At 36.1% G+C, this 12,787-nt stretch overlaps 1 protein-coding gene across 3 annotated transcripts in view; it reads right to left on the reverse strand.

Moving 5' to 3' along the window:
* DENND5B (DENN domain containing 5B) overlaps positions 1-12,787 on the reverse strand; it is a 210,657-nt gene that overhangs the window by 60,439 nt on the left and 137,431 nt on the right. For all 3 annotated transcript variants that reach the window (XM_060112158.1, XM_060112157.1, XM_060112159.1), the window contains 3 exons: positions 12,455-12,642; positions 6,705-7,241; positions 3,782-4,013 (listed from right to left, as the gene is read on the reverse strand). In XM_060112158.1, coding sequence (XP_059968141.1) covers positions 3,782-4,013; positions 6,705-7,241; positions 12,455-12,642 — 957 coding nt within the window. The remainder of the gene's footprint in view (positions 1-3,781; positions 4,014-6,704; positions 7,242-12,454; positions 12,643-12,787) is intronic.

Raw genomic sequence — 12,787 nt, forward strand, 5'->3', positions numbered from 1 at the left:
TTTAGAAAATGTCCAGGGGATAAGAAACTACCTTTTGAAGAATAAAATAGGCCAGAGTTAAAAAATAGGAATTACTCAACATTTCTATTTTAAAACCACATAAAGTTGAGAGATGTTTCAAAGGCCCAGGAAACAGTGAACTATTTCTCTGGTAAAAAAATCTGATCTTAAATGCCTTTATCAACTGAATTTTCAAGAAAAAATATCATACTTGTGAAGCAAGATCAGGTCTCCCATCCCTTGCCTAGAGATTACTGCAAGGAGAACAAGCAGTAAGTGTGGTTGTGTGATAAACAGCACACACCATGGGAACTAACAATCTTGGGGTTTGAGAGAAGTAAACAGGTATTTTTACAAATATTTCATAGAATCAGTTTATTTTGCCCCATTCAATACCAGCAGATTAAGTATTGCTGGTTCTTACCCATATATACTCTAGAAAAATTTCTGTTTTGAATGGGGAGGGGTCTGTCCATGACACATTCCACTCTTGTCAAATGGACCTGCTTAAGACCATCTTATATGAGATTGATGCCTCCCAGCCAGTTGTTTGCATTTGCAGCATTAAGGCATGTGTGCAGAAGGCATTATTACCCTAAACTTCAAAATGTTAGGTATCTGTTTTAAGCTTCCCTAATTCTTCTTTATAACTCAGATGAATTTATCCACAACTTTTTGAATTTCATTTTATTTTTAATGTGTAACTTGTAACTTCTCGTGAAACATAGTCCATATGTTCTAGGCTGGGCAAAAGGATGTCATGTTTCAATGTGAAATGATATTTTATTTTCAATGATGCCCCCTGACTCTCCACAACCGTATCTATACTCTTAATGCTTCCTAATATTTATAAAACACAATTAACAGATGGTTAGAGAAACAATGCTTAGATTCATGGCATGGAATTCTCTGAAGTCCCTGACAATTTTATGTTCCATGAAGTACTACCGAATTCCATCTCTGCCAAAAAGTGCTTCTGTTCTCACAAAAGGAAAAAAGGAAAAGTAGCTTCAGTTTTTCCATTGGATTTAAAATGACAGAAAAAAATCCATCTGATATTGAGTTATTGTCCTTTAGTTAGGAAGCTCTGTAAAAACAAAAATAATGATTCACAATGAATTACTCTAGGGTTTATAAGATTGCCATAGGGAGCATAACGCAATGCTACTTTTCAGTGATTGTATCATCAGTGAATACTGAACATTCAGAAATTATTAAATGCCTGCTTTGAGAGATCATGGGGCTGTTGTTAGACTTTCAAGGGTTTGTGCCAAAACTCATTTTCTGTGATCAGTAAGGAATAAGAAAACTCTGCGTTACTAGCAACTTGGTGTCTTTCTGCACAGAAATCATGAGGTTCTGGTGCCACAATATCAGCAGCAGATAGCCTCTGCCTAAAGAGTTCACCTGCAAATCAAAATTCTTTTTAGTTAGAGGCAAAACAGAAGCAAAAGCAAAACAACAAAGGCCAAAAAAAAAAAAAAAACGAGATACACAATAAAATCCAATGTCAACAAAAAAATCCTAGTCTCTAGTTTCTGTTGTGGGTGAGGGTGGGGAGGAGACAATTTTACCTGATAAAAGAAATAACTGCACCATTTATGAGACAGACGTAGTTACAGCTGACTGCCTCCTTTTACTTTTTTAAAAAATAAATTTATTTATTCATTTTTATTTTTATCTTTGGCTGCATTGGGTCTTCGTTGCTGCGCCCGGGCTTTCTCTAGTTGCAGCGAGTGGGGGCTACTCTTCGTTGTGGTGCGTGGGCTTCTCATTGCGGTGGCTTCTCTTGTTGTGGAGCACGGGCTCTAGGCACGCAGGCTTTAGTAGTTGTGGCTCTCAGGCTCTAGAGCGCAGGCTCAGTAGTTGTGGCACACAGGCTTAGTTGCTCCGCGACATGTGGGATCTTCCCGGACCAGGGTTCAAACCCGTGTCCCCTGCATTGGCAGGTGGATTCTTAACCACTGCGCCACAAGGGAAGCCCTCCTTTTACTTTTTAAGAAAGTCTTTGATAAATTAAGCTCCTGGGAGACTATTCCTAATTTAGCCTAATCTCTTTTTCATATATATTAAATCTGTAATGGTACATTTTTGTTGTTGTTGTTCTTAAAACTCTTTTAATATAAAAGCAGTAAAGAAGTGTTTTGGGTACATATTGTCTGTTTGTCAATGCTTTTTTAATAGCATCATAAAATAAAAGGACTTCATATATAAGCTATAATGGTACATTTTCAACAGTTTATATAATTTCTGCAATGACAGGAGTATAAAACTCTGAGAGGCTGATAGAAAATCTATTTTAATTGAAAAGATTTTCTAGAAGCGCACAAATACAGCAATCAGCACTTAACTTCATTTAAAAAATTCTGTCAGGAAGGGAGGAATAAAATTTGCTCAACAAGGCATTATACTATTTACATGGCTATTAAAGCACTGAAAGTCATCCTATTCTCTGAATAGGCACAGACGATTTCATTCACTCTACTCCCTCAACTTCTAGAAACACAGAAACAATTGTCACTTCCTAAAGGGGCTCCAAGGATCTATCCTCGTAAGTGGGCTACAACAGAATGGTGTTTCAGCGAGTCATCAGACACCTCTAAGGCGACACAAGAGACATCATTTATATACTTCTTTCCTTAAAATAGGTTACAACTACAGCATCACCACTCCTGTAACTTTGATCTATTTAAAATAAAGTGAGAAAGGCAAGCAACAGAGGCAGAGCAAAGAAAATCCACATTTGCTGCCCCTTTTGGCTCCAGAAAAAAAAAAATTGCTCTCAAATAACTTCTACACGAAGGGGAAGAAATTAAAGGAAGGGGCACTCAAGTGACAGATATCAGTTTATTTGGCAAAGAAAGAGTTAGGAACCAGGTATAAATGTCTAAGATTGTGTGGACCGGTACATTTTACATGCTTATTTATTGAATGAACAGCTAATGTGGTAGTGAGGCTCCAGGGGCTAGAATCAGTCAAACTCTGGTTCAAATCAGGGCTCTACCAACCACAAGCTATGCAATCACAGCAAGTTACTTAACCTCTCAGTTTTCTCAACTGTAAGATGAAGACAGCAATAAAACAGACAATAAAATGTGTCTATACCCCCTCATTATTAAGATCAAATGCCAAAATGCACGTAAAACAGCTGGTATTATGTCCCTCACATAGTATGTACTCAGTAAACACTGACTATTAATATGATTATTTATTTAATGGACTATATCACACTGCCAGACAAGATTGGCCAAGACTCATAATTCTGTGAGAGAAAAAAACTAATGTCAGGGTTGGGAACCTCTAATTTGAATACAAGAATCTAGAGATTTAATTTCAAAAAATGAAGCTATTTTAATTAATGGCACCACTAAAGTAAATATACTGTTTTAGTTATGTAAATTAGGCAGCAACTCAAATTTACTATTTTAAATTAATACTTATCTTTCCTTGGATGAAGAGAGAATAGGTAAGAAGCAAAAAGGCAAAAATAAGCAGCAAGGCAGAAATTAACAGTTTCACAGCAAACTTACAGTCATATTCCATTCAATTTGTTATTGTTTTTCATCTTCTGAGGGAAGAGGAATGTCAAGCAGGAACAGGACAGACATTAGCTCACAAAACAGAAGGAAACAAAACGATAGAAAGCATCTCTTGATACAGTACAAGGGTTAACCAAGAAGTCTAAAATTGAAAATTAATCCTGTGGTTTATAAGGCCAAAGATGTGTAAAAAGATATGATCATGGATTTTAAGTTAATTTAAAAAGGCATAACAAATGTACCTGCTTCTTTTAAAGTGCTGCATTTCTGATATATAGATGTCCTCAAGGTGGGTGCCCTTACATTATACAGTCTTATCTTCTCAATCCGAGAGTCAAAGACTCGAAGCAAAGGATCTTTCTCTTCCCACTGAGACATAATTTTATTATCAATAAAGGTGGCAAACATCTGTGTTTCAATGAAGCGTGAAAGAAATGGCAGGTAAGGTTCAGGCTGGTCAGACAGAAAGGAAGCCTGTAATGAGATAATTAGGCAATTGTTAGTGCAAAGAGACCATCTCAATACTACATGATAAATCCAAAAATTATCTGTTGCTAAGATCATTCCTTTTCACAATCTTATAATACACAAAACTGATGCTTGAAATTTAAAAATCCTTAAAACTCCACTTTTTCTTCCTATCTTCTAAAGTCATAGAATTTAGGTCACTTAGTTCTTTAGCACTGATCCCACCTTTCAAAATTGATTTATGTTCTGGTCCTCATGACCATTATGCAGAAAAAAGGGCATCATTAATGAAAGATGGTGGATCAGTTGCTACATGATCGTCAGTCATTCTCTTCACTTACCATTAAATTTGACCCCTTTCCCCAGTAAGCTGTCATTTCTTCTGCTCTCTATTCCTAGCCTGTGCCAAATACCTCCAAGTCATAAGGCATCGAGGTGACTAACTGATACAATAATAAGATATACATAAGCAATAACCTTAAAAAACCCAACAACGTGGAATTTGTGCTTACGGGTAAAATCTTTGGTTCAGGGGGATGTTTTCCTAGGCCCCCACAGTTAAAAATTGATGGATGAGTATTAGTTAAAGATCAAACTCCATCCAGACCTGTGCTGAAAGAATAGTTTGGGCCTTAGCAACTAAAAAAAGCACTGCTTGAAAAACCATCCAAAGCAAGCCAAGCCTTTGGAAAATATGTACAACCAGCTACATGTTCCTGTTACCAGCTTGTCTGCTTGCATGGAATGGTTCAGTAAATTGTAATCAGTTTCTAATTCAAAGGGTTCAATTTTTTCCTTTGGCTCTTCAGGTCCATGTGTGTAGAGGAATTCTAGCCACAATTTGACACTAGCTAAAATTTGGAAGTGGATTACTATTTCAGCTGTGGGGTTGCTTTTGCTTTTCATTCTTTTGATTAGGTGCAATGTGGCAAAAGCCAGAAGGGGAAAGGTGGAAAGATAAGTTCTGACCTAAGGTTACTCTCCTTAATACTCACTAGCTTCCTCCTAGCATATTTATTTAGGAAATAAATTCTGAAATTCAGGATGCCTTTGAAAAACTTCCTTACAGAAATCCACTTATTCAATTTAAGTGCCTCCATAGTTCAGATGTAGTTACACAAATCCAAATAACCAAAGAAAGGTTCACAGTCATCTCCAGAAATAGTTCACCTCTTCAAAAGATATTTTACAGATAAATATCAATTTTACTTTTCATAGAGCAAACAGCCTTCTTTCCTAAATGGACCAAATGTCTGGCTTTTGATATTCAGATCCTTGTGGGCTACATCACTTAAGTCAGCAAAGACTTGGCTGCAGGACTACTATGTGATAGTCCTGTAAATTTTCCTAGTGAAAATGAGATGATTACAAGCCTTCTGGAATCCAACATGAAACTTTCATTTCTCTAGGGGTTATATAAAAAGAATTCCATTTATAGTCTGAAGCTACATAAAGATTAAGAAGGAAGAAAGTACCAGTGCTCGATTTAGATAAGAATTTGAATTGCTCCAAGGATAAATCATGAGTATACACAGATTAGTTCCAAGCTGGCTAGGAAAAAATGTGGAAAAATGGTTAAGCTTAATGAGAATGGAAACTAAGAGCAAGAATACATTTGGAGAGGTGAAAGCTTCTTAATTTATTAAAGAAGTTTTCTCAAACATAAAGTGCATCAGAAATTAACTGTTAAATGTGGTTTATATAACTCATCTAAAAAAATCTGATGAAATCAGAAAATAATCTTTTATACCACCCACCGTTACAAAAATTTTTTATTAATTCGTATCTGTCAGATGCTCCAAGATTGTAGATTAGCCTCTTAGAACATATTAGCCCCTTTGAGCGGTCTTTCATGATACAAAGATACTATTTAGCAAAAAGCCATAATTCATTCTAATAGCAATATCATGCCTTGGCAATCACTGAACTATAGGGACTGAGGCAAGGGACTGAACTATATACCCTAGTGACCTGAAAGAGTTAATGCACACCCCTAAGTGCTTCTGTCTGGAAGAAAAAAAAATTTGGTGGATATGTCCAGAAAAACCAGCAGAAGAATACTCTGTAGTAAACCTTAGAAAGGAGCTTCAATTTCAGCAGGACAATCAAAAGTTAGTGTTGTTTTCTGTCTTCCCTTTCCAAAATCTTAGGAACAGAGGGTTAAAGTCATAAAAACTCATTTTTCTCATAAAACCTCACTTTTTCTCTCTTTTGATCCTAAGGTGAGATAAAAATTTACCTTCTGAAAGTAAACTGTTACCTTTACATGGGCAAGTTGTGACTTCATTGCAGGATGAAGACAAAATATAAGAATGAGGATTTATTAGAAAAGGAATAGGCCTCATTTAACTAGACTTGATCCTAAAATATGAATAAATAAAATGTGTACAAGGTGAGATAGTATTAACAGATTTGAAAAACATGGAATTTAAGTTTCACTTCAAACATCTTCAAAGTATAGAAAAGTTAAAAATAAGGTGAAAGGCAATTAAATACATAATTCAATGAGCAGCTTAATGAGCTAGTTGATTTATACTTCCCAGTGAAATTACTTTATATAGTATAAAATACTGGTAAAAAAGAGTTCTTAAAGGGAAAGGAGAGGCGGAAAAATCTGTATTTTAAAAAAGTTAACAAAATCAGTAATGTATATAGCCCACTAAGAACCATAAAAAGGGAAACTCTGCTTCTTTTTACTTTGTCAAAGTTCTGCATCTGTTCCCGGTTGGTCAGCCAAGATTCCATGTCCTGGGCAGTCTGAATCACAAACGCTTCATAATCTGCAAACATCTGTGTAAAGCGGTTAGCAAAGACCTCTCGGAGCTGTACGTTGAGCTGGTAGTCCCTCAGCTCTGCCTCTTCACACTGCAGTTTTAAATCTTTTTCCTTTTCACTCAGAGAGGCAGAGAGGTCCATTTTTTCCACGGTCACACCAGTCCGCTTGGCTAGAGCCTGGAGGCGGGCTATGGTTTCGTTGCCCTTCAGTAACTCATACATGCTAATGTTATTAGCAGAGACGTTGCCATTCTTCTTGTCATTGACCAAGTCTTTCAGAACCAGATTCTTTAGCTTGGTGGCACTCTCACTACAATGTAGGCTGCCCTCAGGAGGGATCCCAAATTGAAGAAGAATTCCAGAGATTTCCTGGATAAAATCTACTTTATTGGGGAACTGTGGAAATTCTTCAGGCAACTCAATAAAATGGTTGTCAATATCCACAAAACACAAATTAGCCTGAAAGAGGAAAAAGAAATACAAAGGTTTTTTAAATTGGGAGATTGGGATTGACATATACACACTATTATATATAAAAGATAACTAATAAGAAGCTGCTGTATAGCACAGGGAACTCTATTTGGTGCTCTGTAATGACCTATATGGAAATGGAGTCTAGAAGAGAGTGGATATATGTATATGTATGGCTGATTCACTTTGCTGTACAGCAGAAACTAACACAACATTGTAAATCAACTATACTTCAATTAAAAAATTAATTTAAAAAACGTTTACTTAATAAAATGCTAAAAGTATCAATTAAAAATACAAAGGTATTATAGTAATTTTATGTTCTAAAATATTCTTGTCAACTATTATAAACAAAATCAGCTATTATAAAGAAAAGGTCGCGCTGCCTTTTATGTTAACCTTCTCAGAGTTAAGAATATTTTATTCTTTAAAAATAAATCTCTGTTGTCAGCATTTTTCCCGATGTGAGGGAATGTATAAGTATATATTTAATACATATGAATCATTTCCCCTGGGTCTCATCAGTTTATTATAATCTAGATATAACTCTGTAATACATGGCATCGAATAGGCTTTCCTTAGACAGGTAAAAGCACACAGACTCATAGTACCTTACAAATTAGGCACTGGGTAAAATAAAATGCTTACTGAGCTTGAACTTTCTATGCCATTCCACTGCTCTAACACCATTTATAATGTAGAATTAACAATAACTGCTAAAATTTAGCAGCTGTAGTACCCCAAAATGGAATGAAACTGGCAAAGAGCAATCCAGTCCACAGAAAATCCACAAATTTTCACTTTATTTAAAATTAGCTTCAACCTCTTACATGGTAATACCATTTCAGAAGCCACTGGACAAAGAGCAGGAGGCAGAGAGCGGTGGAGGCAAGTGCCTAGAGAAAGATAAGTGACTAACCCTTGGGTAACTCAGACTTGACTTGAACATTTTTGAGTTGAGGAAAAGAGGAGACAGAAGTAAGAGGAAATGGGGTTTTTTTTGGGTTTTTTTTTTTGCGGTACGCAGGTCTCTCACTGTTGCGGCCTCTCCCGTTGCGGGGCACAGCCTCCGGTCGTGCAGGCTCAGCCGCCATGGCTCACAGGCCCAGCCGCACCGCGGCATGTGGGATCTTCCTGGACTAGGGCTTGAACCTGTGTCCCCTGCAATGGCAGGCAGATTCCTAACCACCGCGCCACCAGGTAAGTCCCTCTTATTTTTGTTTGATCCCTGTTCTTCATGTTAGATACTGATGAGCAAGAAGTATAGCAAAATTCCAAATTAAGATTGATAAAAACTCAAGATTTTCCACCATCCCAAACAGAATCAACAGTGATCCTTCAAGCCTAAAATAACCTTTGAATCCAACCCTTTAATTCTGCAGATGAAGAAACTGAGGCCCAAGAAGGTAGGTGACTTCCTGACACCTGTTCCAGGTACGCACCCTCAAACAGCCTGGTAGCTTAAGGGATTTTTTTTTTCTCCATTATGCCTCATCTCCAATGTCAATCATTTTCTCTAAATAAAGTAAGAGCTGAAGTCACATCTTACTGAAGACAGTAGTGCTATTACAGCTTTATTTAAATCCACATCTTTATATATGTTTTTACAGTCTCTAGAAAGTAGGATATATTGTAAGGCTTAAAGGGAGAAACTAGGTCATCATAATTCAAATGGATGATTCAACATCTTTCAAAACGGAAGAAAAAATTCACTAACTTGCTAATCTAGATGTTAACCAGCAACCTCTCACCACTTACATTTGGTACTGTATCCTTCATTAATGCCTTCCTGCTATCCTTTTCTATACCTCTCCTTCCCCTGTGAAAAGAGAAAAATGATACATTTGGGGAAATTTTAAAGCTTGTTATGCTCATGTAATCACTGCTGAGCCAAAAATGTGCGGCAAGGTGGATGTTCCAGCACCACAGCTACGGTCCTGTCTGCATGTTCCTGCGAGTCTCTCTCACCCTCCTATGCTGACTTACAGGGGCCTGAACTGGGGCTTTGATTATTACAAAGTAGAAACAGGGAATGTAAACTTGTGTTATAAAAATTTATTGAAGAAAAACCAAAAAGCTCTTTTTCTAAAACAGATAAGAACTCCATACAGTAGAGTATTCTAAGTCAGTTTCTCACTTTTAATACCATTAAATTAAAAAAAAATTTTAAGAACTCAAGAATGAAAAATATACTCAACATCTCAATCTTATGATGTTTTAGAACTAAATATTTCTTTTTTAAAAAATACCTAATTATTTATTTGGCTGCACCGGGTCTTAGTTGTGGCCCTTGGAATCCTCGTTGCCTCGTGCGGGAACTTCCTTGTGGCATGCAGGCGCTTTTAGTTGTGGCATGCATGTGGGATCTAGTTCCCCTACCAGGGATTGAACCCAGGCTCCCTGAATTGGGAGTGCGGAGTCTTAACCACTGGACCAACAGGGAAGTCCCTAGAAATAAATATTTCTATATTTTTACTGATTAACACTGCCCAGAAGCCTTCATACATAATTACTTCCAATTAAAAACAACAAACATTCCCTCAAAAGTAGGGGACAAAGACTTGAAGCTTAATGATCTCTTCTGCCATGAAGGCTTCCCATGTTCCTATCCTAAAGGCATCTTGATTTCCTCTGTATATATTCTTAGTTCTTTCATTCCTCTTATTCGTTTTTTTTTAGCCTGTGTTATTGATATTTGTAAATGTCTTATTTTGGAAATCAGAAATCACCTCTTAAAGGTGACATTTTTCTCCAGATGTCTCCCAGTATATTGTACACTACTAGTGTATGATACAACTGTTTGATGAATGAATGAATAAGGCTTAAGGACATTGTTATTTTGTGTAACCTTAAGAATATAGGCAAGAGGAAGAAGTATCCAGGAATGTGAGTCCAGGGCAGCCCTCTTCATGCTTGGTAAGAGTCCTGGTTTCTCAACAGCTAAAGTTAAGCTGGTATAAGGGTAAGCCAGAGGGGCACATTTAACATTTCCATAACATTTTAGGGCAAGATATGACAAAAAGAAAGTAGCAAAGCAATGCTGTTTCAGTTTTTCCCTAGATTTTTTTGTCTACCGTTCACTGTAAAGATGAGCAAGAAAGGTAGAAACTGAGGTACAGTCTACGCAACTATTCCCCAGTGCCACATCCTTCCCCCATCACTCTCCCCCCCTCCCCCGACCAAAACAATATAACAAATGGCTACCTGTGCCTATCATTTTGGAATCATGGGGGCAAGTGAGTGGGTAGTTAATTATAAGTCTATGTAGTTACATTAGTTAGCTAACAACTAAAATCATGTCTTCTTAAAATAATCATTTCGTAAACTTATTTTCACAACTATTCTAAGAAGCCCTCTCACTATTTTTAGCTATTAGTTTATTTTACAGTTTTCAAGGCAAGGGAGGGTATTACCCGTCACTTTTTTTTTTTTTTTTATACCAGTCACTTTTTTTAAATGACTATTTTTATATCCACTTCCTCCTCCAAATTCTGTGGAGTAGATTATTTCATCTCATTGTAAAATGAAACCAGAGCAAAGTGATATGCTATTAGCCTTTTCTTATAAAACAGTAATGCACTAATGAATACTTTCTATACAGAAGCAGTGCTATTTTCACAGCTGATTCAGGTTATTTCTTATTATTCTACTCTATGAATACATGAGTATGTATATTTATTAAATAGTGCTGGTTTAGTGAATGAAAAATTAGAAAATCACAGACATTACTGTAACAGTTTTCAGAATTTTTAAGTTTGTTGATTTTTAGAGTCAGAGGATACACACAGGCATAGGGACAGAAAGATTTCCTGACAACAAATACATCAAGGTGGCATTTAAAATTTCTGAACAATTATTACTCATGCAAAAATGGAAAGATAATATTTATGTGTCTAAAAATATATCATTTAATTAACATGCAAAGAGACCAGATACTCAACAAGAAGCTAAAACATGTCACTGTTTAAGTCTTTAAAACAAAATGCATTTGGCTAGTCTATTTCTTTTTCCTTAAAAATTTAAAGGACTTACTTCTTTGAACCAACAAGATACTTAGATTAATTTAATAAAAGAGAAAATGAGAGTTCAGGTATTAGAAAAAAGGGGTATAAGAGAGAGGGAGAAGCAGAGAATGTGCACAAGCTCAAAAAGAGCAAAACAGTTTGCATGTGTATTTTATATGATCTGAATCAAGCTATTTTCCCTTGAACAAAAATGTTAATTTTGGTAGGGAAACATTCATTAGAATAAAGTAAGCAGTGGATGATTACAGGAATCATTACTGGGTATAACATCCGTGGCTTAGTGTGTTATTTTAAATTCATTTATTAAAATTAGAATCTCTATGGGTAATAAGAACAAATAAGAGTGAAGCACAGAATGAAAGATTTTATTAAGAAAGGTGCTAATTAAAAAGCGAATAATATAACGTAATTAACCATTTTATGTTTTTTAATAGGCCATGGCACTCTCATCAATATTTCAATTCAAAGCCTTTACATTTCAATTCTGAGTACCATTAACAACAGCTAAAAATTAGATTCAAAATGCTTTCAAGAATTCCTGTTTATTTTCTTCTGAAACAACATTTGAAAATATAACACACAGAAAGCATAGTAATCTTAAGGTAGACTAAAAGCTAAGGGTTAGAATTTTTATCTCAACCAGCGAGCTAAGCTAACATTTAGAAAAAGCTGATAACTGGCCTTACGTCTGAAAACAGACTACTAAAGTATTTAATATTTCCATGATCCCTAGCTTGCTGAAAGATGTTACTTTTCATTTTATAGAGGTCAAGAATCAAATTCACCTCAATTAATACAATAATTTAAAGGATGTTAAAATTGGGCTGTACCACTTAAAAACAAAATTTACAACAGGAATAGGGAAAAAGAAATAAAATGTTATTAAAATAATAAAGCTCCTAGGTAATCCTACTACTGCTCCATCTTCACAAATTTACAGCTGTGAAAATTTGCCACTGTCCTGTTTTGATCCATGTTTAATTAATGACTATGGCATATAATAACCATCAGGAATCAGGATCTGCATTCTATGGCTGAGCCTCTGCCCTAGACCTACTTGGAAGATGCAGAATAGCCAGAGACTCTGTTCAGACAAAGACAATGCTATGTAACAAAAGTGGGCTTGACCTAAATCAACAAACAGCAAGTGCTTCATCGTTTACTGTAAGTTTTTACCTCTTGAGGAAGTTCTAGCTTAGAACGGTCAGTTCCTTCTTTTGACTGAAGGCCCATCAGATAAGGGACAGGAGCATCAAGAAAATGTAGCAGAGAAGCAGGGAGGATGGGCACATAAACATGCTGCCACTGAAATGGGAACAGAAGTGTGGTGATGCCTTCCGCAACGGTCATCAGGCGTTGATAATCTGTACAGAACAGCAACAACAAAAATGGAGGGGGAAGATTACAAGTCAAAACATAATCACTGCATTAAGCTTGAAAATATCAATTTCCAGAAAAAATTCGTGTGCTAATAAATAAGTAAAATGTTTCTTCATGACCATGCAGAAA

Source organism: Mesoplodon densirostris, chromosome 11 (genome assembly GCF_025265405.1).
Source record: "Mesoplodon densirostris isolate mMesDen1 chromosome 11, mMesDen1 primary haplotype, whole genome shotgun sequence".
NCBI lineage: Eukaryota > Metazoa > Chordata > Mammalia > Artiodactyla > Ziphiidae > Mesoplodon > Mesoplodon densirostris.